The 27,969-nt window shown below is 39.2% G+C and overlaps 1 protein-coding gene across 1 annotated transcript; it reads left to right on the top strand.

Moving 5' to 3' along the window:
* SLC9A8 (solute carrier family 9 member A8) lies at positions 1-27,969 on the top strand. Its single transcript, XM_048072582.2, has 16 exons — positions 1-155; positions 686-864; positions 4,819-4,899; positions 9,657-9,715; positions 11,217-11,300; positions 12,261-12,362; positions 13,083-13,117; positions 14,168-14,311; positions 15,588-15,726; positions 17,595-17,700; positions 19,627-19,743; positions 21,310-21,392; positions 23,155-23,266; positions 23,689-23,909; positions 24,981-25,127; positions 26,414-27,969. The coding sequence occupies exons 1-16, from the start codon at positions 28-30 to the stop codon at positions 26,519-26,521; spliced, it is 1,845 nt and encodes a 614-aa protein (XP_047928539.1). The 5' UTR covers positions 1-27; the 3' UTR covers positions 26,522-27,969.

Raw genomic sequence — 27,969 nt, 5'->3', positions numbered from 1 at the left:
GCCCCCTCCCTCCCCGCTCCTACACGCATGCGCGCCCTCCCACCCCGCAGCCCCCACGCTTTTCCCACCATAGAGTTGGCGGAGGCTCCGGCTAGAGCGGCCACGCCGCTCCCGGAAGTGGCACGGTTTGAGCCGGCGGGCGGCAAGATGGCGGAGTGAGTGCGGCGGCGGCCCGCGGGGGGGCGGGGGCCGTTCCCCTCAGCGGGAGCCTCCCCGCGCCCGGCTCGGGCCCTTGGGGCGGCCCGGGCGGCTGCCGGGCCTCGGGGCTGGGCTCTGCGGCGGGGGGCTGCGGGGCGGTGTGGGGAGCTGCGAGGAGCAGCCCGGGGGGAGGCCGGGCCCTTGGGTGGCCCTGAGTGGCCGAGGGTGGTCCCTGAGTGGCCCCCGGTGGCCCCCGGTGGCCGTGGGCCCGGGTCGCTGTCAGGCTGGGTGTCGCTGCGTCAGGCTCTCGCTGCCCCCCCTCGCTGCAGTGCAGGGTGTTTGGTGCCAGCACCACACGAAGACACTGGGCAGTAAAAACCTCAGTGAATGCGAAGCCCCGCTGTTTGTCCGGGGTCAGAGAGCGCTTCTGGAAGCAGCCGGGATGTGCTGGTCGTTGGCACAAGTCGGTGTGGTGTGGGGTTTCTCGGCTAATTCTTTATCGTGCTGCTCCCGGCTGGTGTAACCACATGTTGTATCGTCCTGACAGGTTTGCAAATGTCACCCATGAAGCCATCAATGTCACCCTCCGCACCACGCTGGCTGCTACCACCAAGCTGGTGGTACCTACACCTGCTAAACCCATCCTTCCAGTTCAGACTGGAGTCCAAGCACAGCAAGAGGAGCAATCTAGTGGCATGACAATTTTTTTTAGTCTTCTTGTATTAGGTGAATGATGAACTGAAAGTCTCTTAATCGCTCTTAAGCATACTCTGCATGTGAGGATGTGGGCTGACTTTCAGAATCATGCTGTTTTATGTCTCCTCTGGTTTTCTGTCTGTGGAGGGTTGTACAGGCACAAGGGTTTAGAATAGTTGAGTGTACACACACAAAATTAATTACCTGACCTCCCCCAGACCCATGGAAACTGAGGCCCATTGCAGACCTTTTCACGTTGATCTCAAAGTGCAAACAACATGTTCAATTGGCTTCACGTTCCTAATCAAGCACATGGCATGTGTGCATGTATGAGAGAGATGTTGTCAGAATGCCCTGCGGTGCTTGGAACTCTCTCTGAGGAGAGCGTAGTGGATAGATTTCAATTTTGATTGGTTGTAGCACTTCAGACATCACTCAAGAAACTTTGTTATGTAGGGTGATACCAGAGGGTTGGATTTACCTGCCCAAGTACCAAAGTACAGTATCTATTTGTCTGTCAGGTTTCTAACGTTCTTACCAGTGCGAGAGCTACGTGCAGATTGCCATAGTTAACGTTGTTACACATACACAGGCATTTTGAATGGCAGATGCACACCCAATTTTCTGCAGCCTAGGCTGTCATCTTTCCTTTAGTAGAATATAGCTGTCTCCCACCATCTGCTTAGAGCAATGCTGTAGTCAAAACTGTAACAATAACAAAACTTTCACAGAGGATTGCTTGTCTGTTTTCTTTCGTGCGTGTGTGTGCTTGGTTTCTCCAAAGCAAGCTATGCTGAAAGAGCCTTTTCTCTGCCAGACGGGTCAGCCAGTCTTCTAAGTAGCCACTCCTGTAGCAAATGGAGGAAATAATAGCTATGGAGTTGACAGCAGTGCAGAAACTTCTGCAAATCAGTTGGATTTAAAAAGAGAAAAAAAAATTTACTTATTTCTACAGTACCAATTCGTCTTCAAAGAGGGCTGATGTTTTCCCAGTGGTCAGTGGCATAGTAGAATTTGAACAGAAACGAAAGACCGAAGCGAAATGCAGTCGTTCAGAAAACTTGTAAGATTAAAGTAAAATTTCTGAATATGCGTGTCTCGTGGATTTTAAAAGGTCAGAAGAACATTAAGAACAGAGCTATGATTTTTTGACTGTGTTCCAGCCTGTTTATGCCAGTACGATAGCTTAATGCATCTTGAGAGCATCACCCTCAGGACAGAGGAGTTCCATGAACAAAGTGAAACTAGTATAAAAGCTTACTCTTTGTAGTTATTCCCATTCATAGTAATCTCATTTAAGAGTGTAGTAAGGACAAACATGAATGTGCCTACAGTACTCTTAAATCTGGATGTTAGGCGCTGTAAAATGGCCTTTAAAATGTTCTAAACTGGGACAGACTCAGAAGCAGATCTGTCCTGAGCTGCCTGTGTCAAATTCAAGCCCCAGATGTAACATCCCTGAAGTACTGTGAGTTAGTTTCCAATCCCAAATTTCCCATGGCTTGTTCATCTGTTCAAACACTACTTCATTTTCAATAGCCCATTGAGCCAAAAAGTCTTACCTGTCTGTTCTGCTGCATCCATGGGATCCGGGAATATGTCCTTCCGACATATTGGGTGCTCTTCCCTAGGGGGACACTCGAATATTCTTACAGCCTGTCCAGAGCAGTGCTTCTTCCAGCCTTTTGCCTGATCGTTTTACGCCTGATACGTGCAAGCGCCTGGAGGAGATGACATGCTGCCAAATACAAACTGAGCAGTCTTACACAAGGAATAGGTGACAAGCAGCTAAGGAATCTACCGGGCTGCCGCACAGTATTTCTGGTGGTGGGAGTCACTTCTTAGGCCATGGTTGCTTTTTATTTTATTGTCAAAGCAAAGTAAAAAGTAGAAAGAAGCTGGCACTTAGATCTGCTAAATGGAAAGCATATTTGTGCTTGCATTGGAGTTTGCTGGAAATCTGTAGGGTACAGATACTTTATGGATCTGTCCCAGGCAGTAGCAGTGTGGAATGCTTTTAACAGTAATCCTAAATGTCTTTGTTGGACACGTATTATTTGTGCTTAATGGACAGGAAATTGATACAAAACTCAGTAGTACTGGTGGACAAGTGTACAAAAACTGCTTGGGATACGTGATGAGGTTACTGCTCCAACAGTTTGGCAGCTGGTAGTCAAATGTCTGAGTTGCTTGTTAGCTCCTGAACTGCTGCAGTTCCTAGTACAGCACCTAAAGTAAGCAGTTTCAGGCTGCATTAAAGTATTGTGCTGTAAACACCAGTGTTTGAAAACTTACGGATCAATATTGTAAAGATTGGTGGTGTGGAAGTGGAGTAAATGTAGGGAAATGAGTCCTGCCGGTCTTCCTGAATGGAGCTGTCCCTGCTTGTCATTCAGAACCCACAGTTTTGGCCACAAACAATTTGCATGCCAGTAACTGAGCAAATATTATGGTGTATTTCTTGAGACCTTGCTCAGTTTGTAAGCCCATCCTTCCCTCCATTCCTATGCACATAAATAAAATGCTACGCTTGTATACGAGCAGGGCGTATGAGATAACAAGGGGGAGAATGCAGGCATCAGTGTGATTCCAATTCCCTAGCACAGGAGAGGAGGACAAAGAAAAGTGACATTTATGAGCTTTGTACTTTGTGATGCTGCACAGTGAATGCAGATCATGATGGAGATGCCAGTAGCACATAGGTGGTGTGAGCCAGCAAGCCACGCCAGTGCTCTGAGTTTCTTGTGGAACATGTCGCACCTTTCAGCCTGTCAATTTAAAGCAGTGTTCTGAACCAGCTGCAGCGTTTTTTTGTTGTTGTTAACTAGAAGGAGCGGTTCAACTGAATCCCTAAGAGCGGTTCACAGAAGCTAGGTCACTGCAGTTACGGCTAGGTTTGTAAACTGCACAGTTTGAAAGAGGCTCTGCTGCGTTTAGCAAGCCACAGTTTGATTCCACCTATGAAACGCTGTTGACTGTGCTTGAGCTTCAGTTGCTTTCTGACAAAATGCGAGCAGTAATAGTTTATATCCTAGGCCATTGCTGAAAGATTCTGTAGTGAATAGAGTGAAATGCACGTGTTGCAGAAATGCAAGCCAGATGTTGTTTCTTTGTCTGACTCTTTGCTGAGCTAGATTAACATGGGAGAAGAATTGCAGTTGCAACATGCAGAATGCTCAAATAAAAATTGGTAGGAATTTAATAATCTAGGTTTATGTGAATCAAGATATTTAAGCAGTTATCCATCCTGCAGCCTCATAGCAACACTAAATGTGAGTAGTAGACTCTTGTCAGGTTCCCAAAACAAGAAGGAAGCAGCCATGAGACTGTTACTGGAACTAGGTTTTGGAGGGGTTGTGATATCTTCGCTTTTGAAGATTTCCAAACTTGACTGGATAAGGCCATGGACAACTTCTTTGACTTCAAAGTTATCCCTGCTTTGAGTAGGAGGTTGGACTAGATGACATCAAGAGATCACTTCCAGTGTAAACTTTTCTGGTTCTGTGATTATCCGTTTACTTAAAGCCCATCTCCTCAAAGAGAGTCAGGTGTGAAAGAGTGTAGCACTGAAATTTTAATTGAGGCTATGTGTATGTGTACTTACAGGTTTTACTTCAAAGATATGGAAGTGTTAAAAAAAAAAGACATTAAAATAGTGTGTTCTGTATGACTGTCATTTTTCACAGCTGGTGTTCAGAGAAAATTTTCTTGTAAGCTGAATCAGCCTCTAAAGGCAGTAATATTAGTATTTTTAGAAGATAATTTTAAGTGCTAAAATTTGCCTTAGTTATTTTCTGTCATTTGTAGATTAATTTAAGTATTTCATTGAGAATTAGGAGCCTAAAATTTGGTTATTTTCATTAGTGGTATTCTACTAAATCCTTAGGAAAAGATTTCCTGCATGCATTTTAGAAATACTACTTAAAAGCGTATTTTATTCCCTGCCAACACTTCTAAGCTTTCTACTATTTTTTTCCTTCACAGCTATCTGCATCATATTGGTGCATTTACTGATAAAATACCGACTTCATTTTTTACCAGAGAGTGTAGCTGTTGTTTCTTTAGGTGAGTAACCATGGCTTTTTTATACCGGATTTGTGTTAATTCAGGGACTCAGTAGTCTGTGCGTGAAATTCTGTGCTTTTGTGTGTTAGCCATCACTAGAAAGGTGTGGCAAAGTAGATGCAGTGAACAAAACAACTAATTCAAAGAATTAAATTGATGAAAAAATACAAGAAATAAGCATATGTACAGAGAGTGGCCCAGCAAAATGACACATGGGCACTGTAGGGATGTTGCTACCTGGGTACTTTGGCAACAAACCTCCATTCTTGAATCCAGACTTGGATTTAGTCAAGCTGTGGATATAATTGTATCTTGAAAACTTGCCCTGGACTTTCAGATACTTAGTTATCACTGTGCTAGATACCTACTTTCCCTGTAGTACCATGACAAGAGCCATTCCTACGACCTGAGGTAAAAGAACGCCACTCTTAATGATAATCACGTCCTTACCTAATTTGAACCAAATCTGGAGTATTCCTAAGCCTACAGTTTTACGTTATGATAGTTTCACTTATTTGTATGCTGTTGCCTCTGATTTATAAATGTGTAAATGAGAAGGAAATCAGGCCAAATACATTTATTATTTTTTGTACGTAATGTCTAACAATGTTTAAAGAACCTGGTTTAACTAACCCCAGGAAACAGTTTTCCACCTGTCTCTGAAACTTGCTTACCAGCATCTGTGTGATACTTTTGCTTCTACTAGGAGTGACACTTTCACTGACAGCCATTCTAAAACTACAGCACAAAGAGAAAGATGCTTAACGGTAATCCTAACACAGCGTGGAGGAATGTAATACGTGGTGGGCGGGTAGATTTTTGTCTTTCTCCTGGGCTTTGCCTGCTGTAATTTCTGGTACCTTCTTCTGTCGTACCTCTTCGCTGTATTTTCACACCATTTCACAATGGGAGGAAATAAGCTTTCTGGTCCTTGTCAGCACCCCGCACTTTCTGGAAAACAGGAATCTTCTGGCATCTTTTTGGTGCTAGATTGAGAAAATCTTAGAGCTGTTACTTAGAAGAAAAACATATTTTCCCCAAGGCGTAACACCCTGAATTTTTAGTTATCTCTATTTGATGCATGCCACATCACATTACCAGCATAGTAGAAAGTGTTGAAATTCAAAGAGAGATTGTCTTACAAGGTCATATTTGAATTTTGACATTTCCGTGCAGCTGAAAAACAGATAGACCTCTAAGAAATTTGTCATGGTGATGGTGTGGATTTCCTGTGTATTGCATGCACACCTCATCTTTATAGTAGCAGCACCCCTCACCCACCAGACTTCTTGTGTGGTTAGGCTTCTATCTACATGGAAAGAGCGGAGCTGCTGTAGATCATCCTGACTTCTTCATCCTCATGGAAACCAAGTCTTGATTCCCTATTAACACACTTCTCTTTCCTCTCCTTCTTACACATTGCCATTGACAGGTGAGATGATGTGTTTGGTATGTCTTCCAGTGTCTTGAAAGGTTTCAGAAGGACTTTACTCTCTTCACTATCTTTTGTCTTTGTACAGAATTCCCCCATTTAAAGTGCAGCAGTATACTGCTCGCTCTTGCTGGCGTAGTTTTGGATTTTCTTTGCTATCATTGCCATTATTCTGCCCCAGGCCAACTATTGGGCAGCACTGAGGTGTTAGGCACGTTTGTGTCACTGCTCCTGCTGAGGGTTGCAGGGAGCAGCAGAGGCACAGACATTCTTCTCTTTCCGTTTCTTGTTCTTGGCATCTGAGCAGCAGGGCAGGGACTTTAGCTGTGCTGATACGTTCTGTGCTCCCGTCACTGCCAACAAAAGCCTGTTCATGAAACTGCTGAGTTTTCCTGCTATGGCTGTCACTATTACTCAAGATCAGTAAGGAGTATCAGTGCATCGTGTTTTCACACAGAAGCCGCATAAGAAACTCGCACAGTTCAGTTTTCAGTGTGCAAACCATTGCGTAGCTGTAGGCTGCCTCCCAAAGCAGACTAGATGATAGCAGCAAATGCAATCCCACTAAGTCAGGAGAACGTTATACCCAGTAGCAACCAGGCTAACAGATGTCCGGTGTCACTTAAGCCTTATTTATTTAGTTTATTGACTCAGTCATATTTAAACTACTGTGAGCTCTGCTGACAGGCCATGGCATCTGTATAATCATTGGAATTGCCAGCTAATTGCTGGTCAGTGAACCTCTGTTACTGGTAATGATCTCCACAGCTGCAAGAGCACAGTTTGAGTTTCAAGTATCCAGTTTTGCTAGCAGTGCCAGAAGTGAGGTGTGTCCTATTTTAACTTGTAAATTAAACAAATGTTCTCGGGCAGTTATTGAGGGCTAAAAAATATGGCAGCTGAGCAGATAAGTAAGGTTTTCACAACTGTTTATCCTGCCATTGTCTAAGCTGCTCAGAAGATTGTTCTACCATTTCTAGTGCATATTAGTCTCCTGGTGAACAGGGCTGGAGTGCATTCTCTAAGGGTAGATTTTGATCTTCATCCTTAAAAGGTGCTGGAATTTTGTTGGTAAAAATAATTGCCAGAAATTTTTTTCTCTCAGATTTGTTCCTGAAGTTGTTTGTACTAAGAAACTTTGTGTCATGTTATCTAAGGAATGAGGTTAACTTTTATGGACTTAACTGTCCAATTAGCCCCCTGGCAAAAACACTGAACTGATCTTGCTGATGTAATAAATGGAACCATCTGAAAGAAGACTGCTTTCATCCATCTAGTGATAACAGAGAAGTAATTTGTAATGTGTGGGACAGGTTGTACAAACCATCATCAAAGTTTCATTCTGCTGCTCTTAAGCCATCGTGGTGATGCGTTATTTTGTGCAGCCCTCTTCCATGACTTTGCTTAGTGTAATCTTAGTTTAATAGTACAGGTGTGCATAATAGGCAGCCAGAACTAGCCTGTCTTACAGAAAGATGTAAGTTGTGTAGTCCCGGCTCGTCCTTTTCCCTTAACCTCTGCTCTTGCCTTGCACTTACATTGCTGGTCATTTAACTTTTTGATATCATGAAAGGATCTTCTCTTTTTGTGACACTGTTGTTAGGATCAGCTTAAGATTAGCTCTTCTTCCAAAACAGATTGGGACTGGCCATTTACTTGAGCATCTTGAGCTCACAGGATACCGATGCCCAGCCCAGAGCCTGCAGACCGGTTTTGCCTTCTCCCAGTGGTCCCATTTCTCACAGTTGTGCTGGAGCCCTTTCACTTCTGCAGAAGTGATTTAAGGGATTCTCATTTCCGTTAAATCCCCTCGAAACACAGTTTTATGCAAGGTTTATCAATGCTAATTCATAAAATACTGAAAGTTTCTTGGAAAGTGCGCTTCTTGGAGTCTGTGTCCTCAGATGTATAGGGTCTGGTTGTTGGTTTGTTTGGGTTTTTTTCCACATAAACTTGTTAAGTGATACAAGTGCTGTCTGTGCCAGTTGAAGACAGTGTTGCTACTCTGCAAAAATCAGAAACGTTATAGTCCTTGACTTCTGACATCGTTTCCATCCCAGAATAGAAAGCCTGACTGTTAGTACTGAAACCTGTGTTTATCTGGCATGTGAGTGGCTGTATCTGCATTCTACCCTCCTTCAAAGGACACCAGACCTTTGATGTTCCTTCATTAACGTTTTGCTCTTCTTTTCCATATAAAGCATTTAATGGAACAAGTATTTCTATCCTCTGGAACCAATGCCTTCACATATTTTTGTATGAAAGAAGGCTTAAGCCTCATGGCTTTCTGCGTATGACACATCCATCAGCAGTAATCCATGTGATGCTATTTGTAATACTCTTTTGATAGCTATGGTATGAGGGAATGAAAAACACATGGGTTACAGGAAAGCACACTTAACACTTCTTAGCCACTTCTTACCTTTTATTCAGTGTATTTCACTTCTGCATCTCAGCGTTTGATTATTAAGCCTTCATTCTGTGAATAATAAAAAGAAATATACAGAAACACAGATCTGGAATCTGACCAAAGACAAATTCCTCTTAACTCCTTGGATGCAAGTAATGACAGGCTAAGAATTATCTAAACGGCCAAACAAAATCTTGTTAATTTGGAGTCTTCTGACTTATCTGTTTGAAAATGTGTGGGAGGAAAGAGCACAAAAATCTCTAACCAATGAGTTTGCAGCACCCTTGATAAAATTCTTTTATACCTAAATTAGTATTTCTGCATGACTTAAAATCCATGTAATCCATTTGGGAAATAGTTGTGACAGTATCCCCACCCTGATCAGAATTTGTTGTCTACTCCGTTGCCAGTAAGTGCTATGATTTCATTGAGACAAAATTCACCTCTGTGGAGAAGTCTTTGATTTCACTTAAGCTGTGTTAATGCTGCAAATAGCATTGAAATGACATGGCTGTTTCGTGCTGTTGCACAGTTATCTAACTAACAGCTTCCTGATTCTTTAGGAAGACAGGACAAATTTCATTTGAATGCATTTTAGATGAAAAGCCTTTCTGAGCAGTTAAACCACTTACCTTTAGGAACAGCGAACACAGTACTGCCAATGCGCGTGCTCACTATTTAGATATCCTAAGCAACAATCTTTTGTGTACGGAAGCTATGTAATTATGTAACGTATCGGAAGCTATCTTATATCAGACGCCAACATTTTTTGTGATTTAGGAATGAAAGACCTGCTGCTTTATGTTTTGCCTTGTTTATACTTTTAAAACTTTGTTGACTGACAGTCTATAACAGTTAATGGAAACAGTGGTGTGTTTTGTGAATTTTTAATAATATTATCTCATTGTCTCCTAGGTATCCTTATGGGAGCTTTTATAAAAATCATAGAGGCTCAAAAGCTGGCCAACTGGAAGGTATATTTCAAGCAATTAATTTTTAATTACAGAACAAGCTCTAAATGTTTGAAATAAGACTTAGTAATATTGTTTTCTTTAGAGGTAATTTCCAATAATTTAGTATTTTATACTCTATGCCAAATATTTTATTTTTTTTTTAGTAATAATAACACCAAATATTTGATGTCATGATCCTGCTATTCATTTTCTACACAATATTTATCCCCAAAAAGAGGGTACTATGCATCTTGCACTGTGGGACCAGTTACAGTTAAAAGTACAGCAATTCAATTATTTCTCTTATATAGTTATTGGCTAGATTTAGTCCTTTTCTTCTTTTTAGAGTTAATTTTGTAGGTGTTTAAAAAAGTGTTTTGATACACTGCAAAGTTACATGTTTTACCTGGAGATTCTAATGTAGGTTTCACAGAGGAAGAAAGGAGCACCTCTCCAGAATAGCTGTGCTAAAAATTAAGTTATTTACGTATTTTATTTGCATATACTTAAAACTGTAACATATTATGAGGTTGAGAACAGACACTTCACAGAGAATCCATTCAGCATGGCATGTTTCTTGGTACTCCAGAGCTTCTTAGGGAAAGACTGCAAACACCAGTGTGCTTGAGGCAGCAGGATTTCTTACACTGAGACAATGGAAATGTGATTTGAGCTTTACTTCCAGCAGAAAATGTAAGCAAAGCTGCTGTGCAGAAGGATGTCCTTGTCCTGGAACTCCGTGATTTACTTTATGCGAGGAAGTAAATGTTAACAGAGATGATAACCAAACACATGTGACTAGAGAGGCTGTGGGAATCTCCATCCACAACAATATTCAACGCTTGGCTAGATAAAGCCTGGGGCAACCTAAGTTGCTCTGAGTTGGCCTTGCTTAAAGTAGGGGGTTGGATCAGAGACCTCCAGAGGTCCCTTCCAAACTGAATTAATGTGTGATGCCATGAGATCTTACGTGTTTCTTCATGGAGCTACAGAGACTTTGCCAGGGAGGGAGAATCCTGGCAGAAGTGTCCCCAAGAGGTGAAGTCTACAGTGAAGCAAGGGTTTTGCCTCCTGCAGTTTATCCACATAATCAAAGCAATGGACTCTTCGTTATTCCTGCAATAATAATTAATGCAGTATTTAAATTGTGATTTTGTTTAATAGGATCAAACAGTTTATTCAGATTAGATCAGTGAACTGATTGAAATCACAGTGAATTGAATCGCCAGTTTTAAACAGGATTTATATTACTAAAGTGAAAAATCTCGATCTGAGTAGTGAATTTTAATCCTAGCTTGAGACTTAGTATTTCTTGGCAGTTATTTTCCTAAAGGAAAACTTTCTTTCTGCTCAGTTGAAATACATTAAAATGTATAGATTTTCAGTCAGATGTAGCTTTTTAAATGAAATGTGGTACTCCCATTTTTTCATTGTTATTTTTTAATAATTTCCTTTGGGAAGGTTCAGTGTTATTTCAATAATCATGATATCCTTCAAATTATGCTTCATTTTTGTTTTGCAGGAAGAAGAAATGTTTCGCCCAAATATGTTTTTTCTGCTTTTGCTTCCACCTATTATATTTGAATCTGGATATTCATTGCATAAGGTTAGCCAATGTCAGACACTCATTTTAAATGCTGAGGTTTTGTTTGGAGTAGATTCTGCTTTAAGTTATTGTAGTGAAATCTAGAATAATTGCACTAAATTCCACCATATTCATTCTCAGGCAACTGAGAGTGCAAAAATAATAAGCTCCTTCAACCTAGAATGCAAGGAATTTAGTTTGTTATTGTTAACTGAATGTTGGCAAGGTGGTAGGTGCAGCACAGACGTCATTTTCCTTGGTTGAAGAGGTTTCTTACCTCATTGGAGCCCTACAAGGGCTGATGTGAAGGAGGCAAAATGGGAAGGAGTAGGAACAGAAGTGGGAAAGGTGGGGTTGCTCCTTATGTAAAGAAGGGGAAGGGCAAAAAAGATTGCAAGGGTTTTCACTGTTTGCCTGAGAGGCTGTGTTCCCATGGACATTTCTCACAGTGCTAGTTCTGGCAGAAGCAGTTCTCATCCACCCTGTGTGCTGCCTTTCTGTTTAAACTGTACCACGGAAGAGAGAGAGAGCAGTGGGAGATAGTAATACTGTGAGTGGTACCATCGCTGAAGACTTTTCTATTCAAAATTGCAACCTAAAGAAATGGACTAGCAGCTGGGTTGTTTACAAGTCTTTTTCACATGCCCTTTCTACAACAGATGGATTCATTTACAGTTTCATCAGGTTGGTCCAAGTGCTTCTGAAAATTAAATTGCTCATCTGAGGATTGGTTTGTTGTTATAGTACCAAACTGACATCCCGTCCTGGATATCACAGGGTTTTGCTGTTGTCCTCAAGAGAGCAAGCTCCTCAGGCAGATTGTGTGGATATATGTCCTAGGATACCTGGAATAAACTAATGAAGCCTTATTATTTCTGGAACACAGCTGTGAATCAGAATTTAATTTAGATGCAAACCTGAACCATGGCTTTTCCCTCTGTCCATTTTCACTGATTTACTTAATGTGTTATTGTGTTCCAGGGCAATTTTTTTCAGAACATAGGCTCCATCACGCTATTTTCTGTATTTGGCACAGCAATATCAGCTTTCATTGTAGGTGGAGGAATTTATTTCCTGGGCCAGGTAAGAATAACTACTTTGAAGCACTTACATTTATGCCGCTTGCTCTTTGAAAGTCCATTTTTCAAGAACAGGCAAACATAGTGAAAGTGAATTCCTGGGTCACAAAGTCCAGTTCTCTGCTATCATGCTTCCTCAGAGGCAATGCAATATTATCCCGTACATGCTTCATGTTAAAAGCAATTAAGACTTGAGCTGAGTTTTATTTTCTTTTGCTTACTTGATCTTCCCACTGGAAGATTGTTCCAAAACCTGCCTTCTATAAGAGCCATCTTCTTATTTCCAGTGTTAAATTTACTTGTCCTTCAGTTGACAGCTTTCTTTCACTTTTCTGCTTTGGTGTTTCCTCTTAGATCAGTTAACCCAATACATAGACGTAGATGATTATGTCTTCTTTGAGACTTCATTCTGTTAGGCCAAACAGTTGATGCTTTTTGTCTTTGCCTCACACATTTCCGTTCCTTTGACCGCCTTGGTTACTTTACTTACTTGTATCTGTTCCAGTCTGGTCTGGTCTTTCCTGCTTTGGGGTGACCAGAGTTGTAGCAGGGTAATGTTAGGTTGGGTAATATCATTACTATGTTTTTTATTATTATCATTTCTGATATTATTATGGTGTGTTTTTTCATGATAATGAGCTTAAGATTTGATTAATGCTTTTATTTGTAAAAATAGCAGGAAAATATGATCGATTGTGATTCTTTTATGTTTTGCCTATTTCAGGCTGATGTAATTTATAAACTCAACATGACAGACAGGTAAGCTCTTGGGGAAATGGAGTAGTACGTGAAATGGAGCACTCGTCAAGATAACACTGTATATGGGAAATGCACTGTAGTTGGCAAGCTTTTCTGGTTACTCTTTGGATTGCTTAGATTCAATATTGTGTATTACACCAAGAAATTGATCTAATGCTTCTAAACCCTATTACGATGCTCGTATTTCCAAATAGTATCCTGTGCTCAGTTGTTTTGCCAGCCAGGAAACACACTGATGTTTGTTTTCTTTAAACAACCTTTTAAGTTAAAATATGTAAACTTTGATTAGTTGACATGATTAATATATATGAAAAAGGCATAGCTTCCTCGTCCAAATAGTGTCTTAAAAGACATAACGAGCTTTTCAGTATCAGTAATGTAGATTTTTCAAGAACTTGGCAAAGAATCTAATCAAGTTCTTAGGAGGACACCAGCCCAGAGTTCATTTTTGCATTATTTTTGGATTTTCTTTGCTTGTTCATTGTATAGCAAAATACAGCAGTTTTCTGTTAAAATCTATAAATAAGTCAAGTGGCAAGCAGGAAACATAACAAGTAAAACAAGCATGAACAGCAAAAATCTTCCTTATTTGTTACTGTGTTTGATTTTACGCAGCTGAGCAGTCTCATTGCCTCTGTATTGTCCATCTTTGGATGTAATGAAATTTTAGCTGTTCCTTTTAGATGTTGCTTTTTAGTGCTCCTAAACAGGTAACACTATGCATATATGACACATGGTTTAGGCAGTATCTGTAAAATTGTTTTTTTCTTACTTAGTTGGAGTGAGACGTCGGTACTGTTGTTGAGAGCTGGGAGCTATGTATTTCTCAAACTTCTCTTCCAGCTACACAACAACTTTTCTCTTTGAAAAACAAAACCATCCCTTTTGTCACTTCAAGTTCTTGTTAATGGGAAGAGAGCATAACATTTTACTATGTATAAACACTGTAAGACATAACATCTTTGTTACTAGTTTTTAATATAAGTTTAATAGGTACATATTTTTCTTTCATCTAGTTCTCTTTTTTTTTTTTGTTTTGTGCTCTCCCAGTTTTGCATTCGGCTCTTTAATATCTGCAGTTGACCCTGTGGCTACTATTGCCATTTTCAATGCCCTCAATGTGGATCCTGTACTTAACATGTTGGTTTTTGGAGAAAGCATTCTCAATGATGCAGTCTCTATCGTCTTGACCAAGTAAGTGCATTTGAACAATACATATAAGGAAACAGCAGCCACGCTTTTTTCTGTTGATAGGTTGTTCAGATATACAGGAATTCTTCAATCTGCTTTTGGAACAAATCATGTATTTCTGGTACAATGCTGAATTTTGTACTATTAAAAGCAATTCAGAGCATAAACTGCATAGGCAGGAGACATTAAATGGTTGTCTTTTTGCAGCTCCCTTAGTGCCTCATCAAATTGACCCCAGGTTGTTATGTAAGTCTGCAAGTTTATCAGATCTCTTTCCATCTTAGGGTCCTGGCAACTGCAAACCAACATGCATCCTTTCAGGCTTGCACAAAAATATTTATCTTGCCAATTTTGCAGCTGTATCTCCTGTATCATTGGCTTATACCTGGAATCATATTTCAGTCTGGGGGGGATACATTAACATCTATGCAATAGGAACTTATTTTGGGGCTATCACAAGGAACGAGAGCATCCAATGTCTTTATCATTTATCCATGATAGTTCTTTGTGGCTGAAAGAGTAAAAAATAGAGATATATAGCCGTATTTTCATAGTATTGCTAAAATCAATAGATATCACTGTGCATGCATATGAGTAGTAGATCAGCTAAGAAGGTAGAGAAGTTAGAGTAATTTTCCTGTGAACTAATAGCTTTTTAATACAGTCATGGTCCCTTTATGGAAGACCGTGAAGACTAAGAGTATTCAGATAGAAAATTAGTTAGAATCCATACCTTTTTGCATGGAATTCTGTGAAAGATATTCCTGAAATTCAAAGAGATTTATTCTCTTTCCTCTTAAGAATGTCTTTGTTTTTCTCCAGTGACCTTCTTGTCTCTCATTCACACCTAAATATTTGATGAGACGTGTCCTTGTTCGTTTGTTTTTCTCAGAGGATCACGTGATCTGACTTTTCTCTTTCATGCCCAGAGTTTTTACCACAGCAAAATGTGTTTTCCTTTCAAAGTTTGAAAATTGTTTTGTAATATTGGGCATTATCATAGCCTATTTACACCATTCTGAGAAGCTTCAGAAGACCAATGCTGGATTTCCAAATTTTTGGCAGAATTAGGTTTCCCTTTGGGGATTACACTAAGACTTGATTTAACATCTTTTGACATTCCTCTTGTTATATATATCACAGTAAAAGCCTTTTAAAAGTACTAGCAACAAAGAAATACAAGTCTTTTTTGTTGTTGTTCTCAAAAGCTGTCTTTTTTGGATTCAGGCTTAGAATTTGTAACTGTTTCTTTTTTTATTATTATTTTTTATTTATCCAGCACTGCGGAAGGTTTGACAAGAGAAAATATGTCAGATGTAAGTGGATGGCAAACCTTTCTACAGGCACTGGGATACTTTCTTAAGATGTTTTTTGGCTCTGCAGCACTTGGCACACTTACCGGCCTTATTTCTGCATTAATATCCTTTTTTAATTTTGGTGATACACAGATAGAAATTGGTGAACTTCAACACTCTAATAGTATTTCCTCTCCCATATTCTTCAGCATTCCTTAGGGGATGTTTCTTAACAGAGATCATTTTGTTGGCTGAGGATTTTCTCATGCTTATTTTGTTTTTGTATTAGTGTGCATGGGTGTATATGAAAAAGTTGCATCAAATTTTTATGAACATAATTAAGGTCTGAAATGCTGTATAGTAGCTTATATTATGTGCACTGGAGTGTTATAAAATACGGTAATTGTTTTGTAAATTCAAAATGCATTAATTCCATTTCAATACTGATCCGTTTTTACAAAAACACAGCTCATTTTCTACATATATAAAACAGTTAATTTAAAAGAAAAAAAAGCTCCTTTTCCCAAGGGCTTTTGAGTCAGACCACCTCATCTGCCCCTGTGTAATCAGCCAGCTGAATGCAGATACTGTTCTATTTGTTTTTACGTGGAGTTATATTTTGCCTTTTCCACTTGCATGCATTGGTTGCTAAACAACCCAGAAGCTTCTCTGCTGAGATAAGGAAGGATGTTTGTTTAAGTCAGGTACCTTTGTTGAGAGCTTGCTTTAATGTTAACATTGAATTCACCGTAGGTAGCTTTTTTGTTCTAGGCTCATGTAACAGTTATTCATGTCATCTGGGACGTACTGTGAAGTATTTTGTTTGTAAATAACAAGAACAGATTGATTAAATACTGACATGTTTTCTCTTTTGGTTCATTAGCCTGATTCCATGAACTTTTAAATTATTCCATACATCACAATAAAAGAGGGAGACAGATGTTTAACGTTTCTTTGACTGATACCTAAATGATACCAAGAGAAAAGCTGCTTAGTTGCCCAATTACAGTTATTTGTGCCTCAGAGTTAGATTTCCCCCAAACATGCAAAATTTCAGTGTAGCAAAGGAAATTTCTTAATAGTTTCCAGCAGATAAGTATGATTGAAGGTTGCTGCTGTTCCTGACTCAAGAGGAATGTGAACTTCCATGTGACGGGCCTTTTATCCTCTGAATTTTATCAGAGATGGTAAGTTCAGAGTTGAGACAAGGATATGATTCAAGGAATAAATGAACATGTCTCCTCACTGTTAATATTACTGCAGATCTGTCACATCCATTTGAAAGTAACTAGAAGTCTAGTGACTGACCAGAAAAGTTTATTTGCATGCTTAGTGTGGCAAATAACTAAACAAAATCTGAGGCAAAATCTACTTCTTGTATTTAGCAGCTGTGCTGCAGAACCACACATGAGATGCAAAGCTGAATTTGCAGCCCTTGACAAATGCCCACACTTTTGACTTACAAATGTGAAGTAAGTTTTAAGTATCTTAAATATTTAAGACAAAAATACATTATTTTTGTTAAAAGAGAACTGAAAACTTTTATTTTTTACTTTGCTGTTTCGTAACTCTCTCCTGTTTTTAGGAAAGCCTTTACTATTTAACAATTTGTTGTGGCTTATTTACAGTAGTTTTGGAGAAGAAATTTCAAAGACTGAGTGTATAGGGAGATGGCCCTTGTAGATACAAACAATTTAGCATGCTGTTGTCAGTATTGTGTAGGTACATCAGCAGAACTTTCCTGTCTCTAAGTCTGTCCATTCTGACAGGGTTCTACCAGTGGTAGGTTCTATAAGAAACACTCCTCATAAGAAATTACTAATCTTTCTACACTTGAGTCATGGGACAATTTAAAGACTTTAGTAGCTATCCAGTAAGTATGTACTGATTAAGATTAGGCATAATCATTGTTTTGTAACGGAATGGTAACAATTTAAATTTTTCTTTGGATTTTTTTTGACTTACCTTTTCCATAACGTTTTCGTGTGTACGTGCTAAAGCACATTGATTTAAGGAAGACACCCTCCTTAGAGTTTGGGATGATGATTATCTTTGCTTACCTTCCTTACGGACTTGCAGAAGGTATCTCACTCTCAGGTGAGTAGCAAAATGAGTACGTGCAAGTTTCTCTGATAAATTTGAGTAGGTATTTTTGCGTGTCTAAGAGGGCCCCTGTTTTTGTTTTACGTGTTTTCTCATTTAACCTGTGCTCTTACTTCTGACCTTGCCTTACTTTAGGGGAGCACTTATTCTCTACTAAATGTTATAAAGGTATAGAAAAGATAATCACAGTTTTCATAAGCATTAGCTAGCCAATGCAAACAGTATTCTCCCGGTTACCTCTGCCTAACACAGAGGTAGGATTTCAGCTGCATGCTGTAGAGCTTAGCTGTGTTAGCTAACTCAGGTAATGGCTGTCCTACTACCCAGTAGCTGTTTTTTTTGCACGTCCTTCAGTGAAGTTAGCTGAGACCAATGAATATTTTATGTATCTCTGGACACCAGGTAGCAGTTCTTCTGAGGGCCAGGAGAAGAGGCTTGCAGGTGAACTTTTTCCATCGTCCTGCAGAATCGAGTACAAAGACCGGGGTCCAGTTCTGCTGGATACCTGGATACCCAACATCCCTGACCTCTGCTGATTTAAGTGGTTTTTGAAGGCAATCAGCTTCCTGTCTCTTTCTCAAAGGAAAGTGGAAAGAGATGCAACAGTTTAATTCATACATCTAGGGAATCTGCTTGGTTCTTTTTTTTTTTGGTATTGTTCTATTTTTAATTTCATTAAGATCTTGGTGTATATGATAAGAATGTAAGGTAGATGATGTCAGTTGCTCTTCCCATATCCACCAATGCTGTAACTCCATCATAGAAAGCCACCATGTTGCAACTGATTTCTTCTGGGTTATGTTGTCAACTTTGGTCAGTTTTGTCACAAGGAATACAGTAGTCGTTCTTGAAGTGTGCTACTAAATTCTTCCACAGTCCTAGCCATCATCTCAAATGACATCCTCCTCTGGTGTAAGTCTATGCAGCAGCTGTGGAAATGCTTAAAACTTCCTTTAAGATATCTAGCTCCCTATGAACAGTGAACAACTGACAGCTCCTGTGATATGTCTTGAGCAGTTAGAGAAATAGGTTGAAATTCAGATTCTTCTTTCCCATAAATAACCAAGAGCCGTTAAGCAAGGTAGATGGAAAAATCCCAAAGATGCAAGAATACAGTGAAATCTGAGACATCTGTTCTGGCCTACGATATCAGCTGCTGTACCTCCATCCAAGCTGTGCATGTCATTAGGGGAATTGAACTCTATAATGGTAAATTAAGTGGCTATTGTTAATTTCTAAAATCACCTGTAGTAGCTGGTGTAGTGACCTGTATGCTGGAGACAAGGCGCGTTCTGCACAGTGACATTCCTTACAGGCCCTACACAGTGGGCTCTATCATCCCACAAAGGTTATTTTTGCCCTGAATTCTCAAGCCTCGCTAGCTTTCTCATTCTCAGATTGATAGCAAATTGTAGGTAGGCAGTCTTCCTTAATTTTTATCATTTGGTACACCTTACGGGAGTGGATTCACACCCATGCCCTGTTGGTCTCATTCTGCTTCTGGTGGAGCGATTGATTGGCTGATGAGCATGTAGGAAAGAATGACACACTTTTCTAGGAGAGCTAAATCATACAGTTCTCTTGCCTCACTACTCTCAAATTGTTTTTATTACTTTTTGATCTAATCTATGTGTTAAGGAGAGTGAAAGGCAGGAAAAGCAGTCAAGAATCAGTTTATTATTTCCCTTACTTTTATGGGAAAGCATGACATAACAGGGATTTATTCTAGGTTGCAGCTGACCTATATTGGACCTCCTAGCATTTAATATGACCAGTGTAATGAAAACAGCATGAATAGCAGTGGCAATGGAAACCCCAGTCATTGCTTCATAAGCTTTTGCGTTAATATGGGGTGTAAATACAAACAGTATTTTCAGCATGCAAACTATTCTTCTGTTGACTGTTGCATTTTCTCTACAGGTATCATGGCAATCCTCTTCTCTGGCATCGTCATGTCCCACTATACACACCATAACCTCTCCCCGGTTACTCAGATATTAATGCAGCAGACACTGAGAACTGTTGCTTTCATGTGTGGTAGGTGCTACCTTTGGTATATGACTAATACAGTTTAAAAATTGATTTGCATGAAATGATGATTCCAATGGGAGCAGGAGAGATGTGAATTTTCCTCTAGATATTCATATGTCAGTGGTACATACCTTTAAGAGACTTCCTAATAGTGCAGTCTGGGAGGCAGTCAAAAGTCACCTTTCCTGCCATCCTGGATAAAACATACAGTAAATCTTCTCCTTCTCCCATCCTGCAGGCTCCTGCTAAGATTTGCAACAAGATTGATAACCAAGTAGAGATCTCTGACTCCTCTGGTCCACTTTTAGTCACAGGAGACGGATTCTTAGCAGTATTTTTCTGTAAATTATTTTGGATATAAAAAGCTGCTTGCAAAAACAATAGCTTCCCAGATTGAAAAGTTGGTTTTGGAAGCGGTCATACAGGCAGTGCAGTGTCCTGTAGCCTTTCCGTTGGTTTATCAAAGGAAAACTTTTGAAGAAATGACTTGATTCGGTATTATACTCCCTATTTTTAGGGGATGGCATGAACATGTTCTATATTGTTTGCAGAAAGATGCATTTGGAACATGGTCGGGGAGTGACATTGCTGCAGACTTAACCACTCACTACCTGAGCACCAGTAGCTCATCAGGTTTTGTCTTAATCTATTACAAATGCTAAAAACCATGCATTCATTCAAGTCACCAAAGGAGTTAATTTACGCCACTGATAATTTCCTACACATTTACAGCAAGTTTTGGCTATGCAAATGGAAGTAGCCAGTATCCAAAGCATAAGCAATAATGCATTATGCTGCAATAACTCAGTTATCGCTACTGTCTGTTTAAAACCTTCCTGTTTGTAACAGCCTCTATGATAAGAGATCTACCTTGCTAGGACACCTACCAGAACAGTAGGCTTAGGAAATAGCCTTACTGTGAGATTCTGTAATGCTAAGAAGTTGGTACTTTGGAAGTGAAATGTTTGGATGGAAGTAGTCATTGCGCATTGGCGGTACTATTTCAGATTTCCAAACATCACTTCTAGACGTTACTAGAATATACAAAGGTTGGTAGATCATACAATGCAGTATTTTATTACAGCGAAAGTTGTGAACTCCTACAGTTTACAAGAACTGAAAGTATTTATACATTGGACACTTTATAATAGTGGTCAACATGCAATATATGGGACTGTGTCTGACATCTCAGTTTTATAGAGAATCTGATTTAAAGCTGCAGAAGTTGTTAGTGGTTGCTCCTTTAAGCTCGTGTTCTACAGCTTGTCCTGTATTCTTTAAGTAAAAAAATTCCTCAGTCTTTAGAATAAAGAAAAAATTTTAGCACAAGGTTTTGCTAGCTCATAATTATTAGTAATTTACAGCTGAAAAAAGCCTGCTGCACACAGACTAAAGTGCAGTCCACCAACAGTGAGTATCTGGCTTTTTTGCATAATGGCATTCATGCTTATTTTGAGCATTCAAAGGTCAGGAAATGAATATGAATTTTATGTACCATATGTAATAATGTGTAATAGGAATAGAGAAGGTTTTACAGAATTCTTTATTTCAAATGTGTTTTCTCTTTTTCAGAAACGTGTGTTTTTGCATTTCTTGGCCTGTCAATTTTTAGTTTTCCTCACAAGTTTGAAACATCCTTTGTCATCTGGTGCATAGTAAGTATTTACTTTTTTCAACCTTGTTTTGGTACTTTTTTATGGTACTTGTGGGGAAAAATAAACCCTTACACTTACAATATTTTAGACTATTTGTTGGGTTTTATCGGTTTTTGTAAAAATATTTTTGTATTTTTATATATTGCACAAAGTTAATTCTCACTAATAGCATGAAATTATTAGTTTTGTTCTCAGCACTGTGGTGTACGTATGCATCAGCCTTCTTTAAGGAATTCCAGTTTACTGTTATTTTGGAACCTCAGCGTACCAGATTTTTACTAAGAAGGATAAGAACCCTACTTGTTTTGAACCCTGCTAGATTTATTAAAATAAATCTCAAAAGATTTCAAGGTTATTATAAATGCCAGTTTATTCCAGAATTCATTTCCCTGGAAAACAATCCTGAGTTACGTACCTGTAGCTTCATATGAAGAATTTGTGTGAGGGGGCAGTTTGTAGAAACAGCAATGCAAACTAATATAAACTCGGCTACATTTTGTCACTCCAGGACTACAGCTTTTGTGTCTTACTGTCATAGATATTTGCAGTTTGTTTATATTAAACCAATTTAGTCCACACATCACATCTTCACTCTGAGCTTGCCTTCTTTAGAAGTAGCCCTTACTCAGAACTTCTCTAATGTCTATTCACTCTTTCACTTCTTTCTTAATTCTTTTTCTTTCTTTCTGTATTTCAGTGTAGTTTTTTGTAGTAATACTTTGGATTATGTTTCACATGGGATTTCCCTACATCTTTTGCTGTTATAATTAAGTGAAACATGAAAAGTACATTCTCTTTGCAGAGTGAAAAGAGGAAAATGGGAATCCATTTCCCGTCACATGCCTCAATGCATACTAGTACATTTTAGTCCACGGCTAAAAGGAAGAATTGTTCTCTACAGGTTATAGATTATGATATCAGCACGGGGAACTGCTCTTGCTGCATTGCACTTACATACCTAACTTCCTTATCTAATATATATCTAAGGTGTGAAACTTCCTTCTCTGTAGCATTGCCCTCACAGCCATAATGCAAATTGAATAATTTTAGGGTGATTCATAAAAGTAAACAGCACAGTCCTTCAAGGATCCTGCTGACTAATTCTAGGATATTTACCTTTGTAAGGTCTGTTTGTGGTGGAGCTTACAAAGCAATGCTCTTGTGAAAAACGGCTTTTCTGAGTTAGAGTTTTCATTGTATTCATTGATTGTCTGTCAATAAAGCAACAGTACTTTTTTTTTTCCCCTCACAATGTTGCTTGGATGTTTGGTGTATTTTATAACTGTACCCAGGCGAGTGTTGAGGAACTGAATTACATGCCATTTGTTCGGCTTCTGGCCTTTTTCTCTGAGGAACTGGTCCATGGGGAGACAATAGAAATATCTTAGCCTCTTAGCTGCTGTGCCAAGGGAATGATTAAAGGAGCTGAACTGAGGAAAACTTTTACCCAAAGTAATTCTTGGTCTCTCTGGAATGCCTCCTGGGTTTCATTTATTTATTATAAGTAAAGTAGTGTCTGGTCTCTGTCAGTGACAAGTCTGGTTTAATTTCAGTTAAGCAGGCAAAACGTTTAAATGTTAAATTCCACATTGACTGATGCTGAGAGATATTTTTATGCTGGTTTAGCAACACGCCTGTTTATAAGACTTGTGGGTGATAAGGGTTTATTCACCTTAGCTGGTACAAGCTAAATGCAACGCAATTCAGGCCTGGGTGACTGTAACACATCAGTCAGTCTTTTGCTTTGATTTTTGTTTTTCAGGTACTTGTTCTGTTTGGTAGAGCAGTGAATATTTTTCCACTTTCCTACCTACTCAACTTTTTCCGTGATCATAAAATCACCCCCAAAATGATGTTCATCATGTGGTTTAGTGGTAAGTGAAAGCTGAAAGTATGGAGGACTGGAAAAGAATGTTTAATCTCTTTCACTTTGTGGGCTACTCTGAGAGGAACTGGTTTTCCATCTGTGGAAAACTTAATGTTTGCACCGTTCTCAAACCCAAGTGCAATAGATATGTTCTTTCCCCTTTGTGCTAGGGGACCGGGCAGTATAGATACCAAATAAAACTTTTCTGCAAGAATCTACTTTCCTAAAAACCTAGCTGCTTCAGTCTGAAAGACAATACCTGAAGGCCTCTTATTCATTTTAGGATGGTAACCAAATGATAGATAACTGGGTGCGGCATAGGATTGTAAAAATCTTTTAAAGGTGGAGGATTCCTGTTGAGTTATCGGGGTGCTAAGGACTAACAATGGTGTTGATTCACTCTTCATCGATTCACTCTTCTCTCTGAAGGTCTACGTGGTGCAATTCCCTACGCCCTCAGCCTTCATTTGGGCTTGGAACCAATCGAGAAGCGACAGCTCATTGGGACAACAACAATCATCATTGTGCTGTTCACAATTTTGCTGCTGGGAGGAGGAACCATGCCCCTCATCAGACTGATTGATATTGAGGACTCCAAAGCACGCAAGAGGAACAAGAAGGACATTAACCTTAGCAAGACAGAGAAGATGGTTTGTTGTTGTTGTCTTATTCAGAGGATTTTTTTTTTTCATTTTCAAGGAAAAAACTAGTATTTTACTATTTACTAAAAAGTAAGATGGAAGTAATGGGCGTATGGTATGAAAAAGCCAAGCAGTATCATTTTAAAATATCCCAAAAACAGAGCTTGGTTAGTGTTTACACAAATAACTGGACAAAGACCTGAAAGTAATTTATCTTAACTCAATCTAATTATAAATTGATCCATACAAATTAAAGTAACCTTAAAGCATAAGACAGATGAGACAGGATAGATAGAGTCATATACAGACAGAAAGTAGCTAGGGTATTATGAGTCATAAATTAATCATAAAAGGCAGATGGAAATTATTTTGAAAAAGTCAAAGCAAAGGCCATGATAACGTGGTAACAACAGCACCTCTGCGACTGGGTTTTATTTTAAAGTCGTTTCTGGCTAAACAGAAGCATTGAAGAAAACTAACAGCCAGGCTCAAAACTCATCTGCTAAAGACAGGAGTATATGAAGTATCCTGGGAGCATTTTCCTGTTTTGTCCCAAACCATCAAATTGATACACACAGGGTATTATTCTGTGGGGTCTGAAGAACAGCTTCTCTTGGCATAAGGCTTTAAGAAAGTTTGCAGCTTTCAGAATTAGTTTATTCTGTTTACAAAGGTAGATGTCTATAGAAAGAGCTCAGGGATATGGCATGTTCTGAAACAGGGCTTGTTTTCAGTGAGATGTTGACATTAAAGTGTTGCTTGCTATATAAACTCATCATTCAGCTCACAAGAGGAATACCTGCACACTAGAAATCCATCCGTAGCAATAGTACAGAATTATGGAATATTTGAAGCCTTTCACCTTTCAGCATGAAAAGGGAAGCCAAGTGACTCTGGGAGTCAACAGCTGGACAGATTCATACAGCCATAAGTCCTGGTAGGCTGAGGTGATAATTTCCATTTTGTTCCGGCATGGGAATTGGTTGTGAGAAGGAACAGAGCAGAGTGGGGGCGGATAAAGCAAGCTGGAAGAAAGAACTGCAATATTTCTCAGGTTATTGCAATTTGTGATATTTCTAGGGAAATACCATAGAATCCGAACATTTGTCAGAGCTCACAGAGGAGGAATATGAAGCCCAGTACATAAAACGCCAGGACCTCAAAGGGTTTATGTGGCTTGATGCTAAGTATTTGAATCCTTTCTTCACCAGACGACTCACACAAGAAGTAAGTCTTTCTTGTTTTCTTGAAAAAAAGAAACTCTGTGGTAGAGTTGGTTGTCATTTCACTCTGTACCATTCAAGACTCAAGTGCAGCCATGCAACTTCTACACTAGGAAAAGAGAGCCATGTAATATCTTCCTTGTGCATATGCAGAACAGCTGTAATGAAAAGCTGCACTGTAAAATTGCCGGTTGGATTAAGTGAGCACCCCTGAGGACTACCACAATTAAAGTTAAAAAGCTGCATGGATTTATTGAACTTGCCTTTAAGCTTGCAGATTACCATGAAGGGTATCAGGAATTACTACTGATTCTAGGAAAAACTACTGCCACCTGTGCAGAGCTTTTAAAGTGCTATCACACAAAGTTGCTGCCCCTTACTGTACATGGTCCTATGAATTTTTGAGCTGTGATTTTTCTGCAGAGTGCAGCTTTTCTCCTGGAACTATGAATAAGGATTGCAGCCTTCGTGGTTTTTTTTTTTTTTAGACTCCTTCACTGGGAGGTGAAGACTGTGGAGCTGTAAATACAAAGTGGCACCTGACCTGAACAAGTAATTTAACGCTGAGTGGCTCTGAGAGGTGTAAATACTGTGCCATTTTCACTCCGGGCCTTAGAATCCTGAGATTTCTCGGCCATATCACTTTTTTTCTAATTTGCCATAGAATTAAGCATTTTTGCTGTGCAATTAAACATTTTCTGTAGAGTGTGCCACCTTCCTAGCCTGCTCAAACATACAATTTTTCTTATTTTGTACCTTTATTTTCAAAAGAATGCTTTCAGCACTTTCCTGCAAGAGCCAGAGGAGGTTTTTTTGTTTGTTTTTAGTAAAACCAGAAATGAATCAAGAAACTAGGGCAAGCATCTGATTTGTAGTTGGTAGCCAAAAATGCAGGCAGCCATCCAGATGGCAACCAAAGGCTAGAAAAATAAGTATGTGAATCACCAAAGCAAGCCACAAGCTTTCCCCTGTCCCTGGGAACACGTAGAGGAGAGTGAGATTCAAAGAAAGGCCATCTAGATGACTCTGACTGTTAAAATCCACAAAGCAGAACTGTCTAGAAAAACAGGTAAAAAACATCTCTCAAAAATATCACCCCTGGAAATAATTACTAATTGATTGAGCACTTGATGTGTTCTGGTAGGAAACAGAACGGCTTTGTACACTTAGAGACCACAAACAGATTATTTCCTGAGGAATGTGCTAAACTAGGCTTTCTCTTTCGCTCTCTCAGACACACAAGTAGTGTTGCAGCTCAATAACAACTGTTCTGGGTTTCTTGTGCCTTAGGACTTGCATCATGGGCGCATACAGATGAAAACCCTCACAAACAAATGGTATGAAGAAGTACGACAAGGACCCTCAGGATCTGAAGATGATGAGCAAGAGCTGCTATAGCAGACCAGGGAAGGAGTGCAATGAGTTTATCATTTGATCTTCAAAAAGTGGATTTAAGTATCAAGAGTCTGACTGCACAATAGCTGGAAAATTAATAATGAACTTTCCGATTTGGGGCATATCTTGTTCTGCGTATTTAGATATCGCTAGTCAGTGACTGAACCCCTTAAGTGTCAGACACTGGGCTGAATAAAGAACTTTTCAGATTCTATAGCATAGCAGACTCCACACAGCCTCTTAAAAAGCAGAAACATCTGCTATGAAATAATGACATTACTATGTCATTATGTTTAATGCGAGGTCTTCTTCCTATTATGAAATCTGCTGTATATGTGTGAAGTACAAAGCCACTGTATGACTCTGCAAAATAGGATGAGTTGCACTTTTTTAAATATATAGATGTATATATATACACACACTCATTCACATGGAGAGTCTTGACAGTTTATACTGTGAATTTGTTTCAGCACTAGTAAGGGAAGTTGGCTGGAATAAATCTATAGCTTATGGGATTTGCACATTATGAAACCAGAGAAGATAAGTACCTTGACAAAAAGCAGATGCTGCACACTTAAGGAAGCACCTATTAAAACTGGTATTTTTGTCATTTAAAATTTCTTGGTTTCAATTTTATGGTTTTATTTTTTTAAACTATTCTGAGGTGTCTAATCTGATTATGTACTGATTATGGCATGACTTGCAGGGATGGGGGATTATACGATTGTACAGAACTGCATTTGAAATTGTAGTTTTAACTTTTTTTTTCCTTCACTTAAGGAACCGCACAGTTCAGTTTGTCTGTAGTTAGTTGTTGCTCTGTGTTAGCACAGTGGCTTCAAATCTTAGAGAGCAGCAGCTTTTGTTTTACCAAATTCATGAAGTGCCCCTAACGCTCCAGAATTCACCAGTGGAATTTCTGAATTCTGGTTGAAGCAGAAGCAGCATTTTCCACATCAGTAGTTTGATGAACTAAATGCATACATGGGGAAGGAGAGTTTATAAAAATAAAATCCAGGTATAGAAGGCTTAATATTGGACATTATGAAATCATCCTCAGTTGGGAAGTGCCAAACAGTGTCCATTAGATTGTCTTGGTAGTATAATTCTTCCTCTTATGCTGTTTCAAATTAATCAGTATTTCACTTTTTCTACATGACATAGTTCATTTGCTCCATTTGCATACATCTAAACAGACAGCGTTCGTTGCGTTTGCCATGATTACACATACAGGAGTTTGCTATCATGACTGATGCAAACTCCTCATCAGTTATTTGCATATTCATTGTTGAAATGTAAAACTGAAGTTCTGCTTGTAAGTCAGACATGCAAGTGGACATGTTTCTCAAAGCAAGATTTATTTTCGGTCTGGTTTTGTTACTGGGGTTTTTTAATCAACCGCTTACCAGCTGGGAGGAATAAAAGTTCAAGATTGTATTTGGAATCCTAAA

Source organism: Anser cygnoides, chromosome 16, assembly GCF_040182565.1.
Source record: "Anser cygnoides isolate HZ-2024a breed goose chromosome 16, Taihu_goose_T2T_genome, whole genome shotgun sequence".
Lineage (NCBI taxonomy): Eukaryota > Metazoa > Chordata > Aves > Anseriformes > Anatidae > Anser > Anser cygnoides.
The sequence above is the reverse complement of the archived record's forward strand: the minus strand, read 5'-3'. Positions and strand labels throughout refer to the sequence as shown.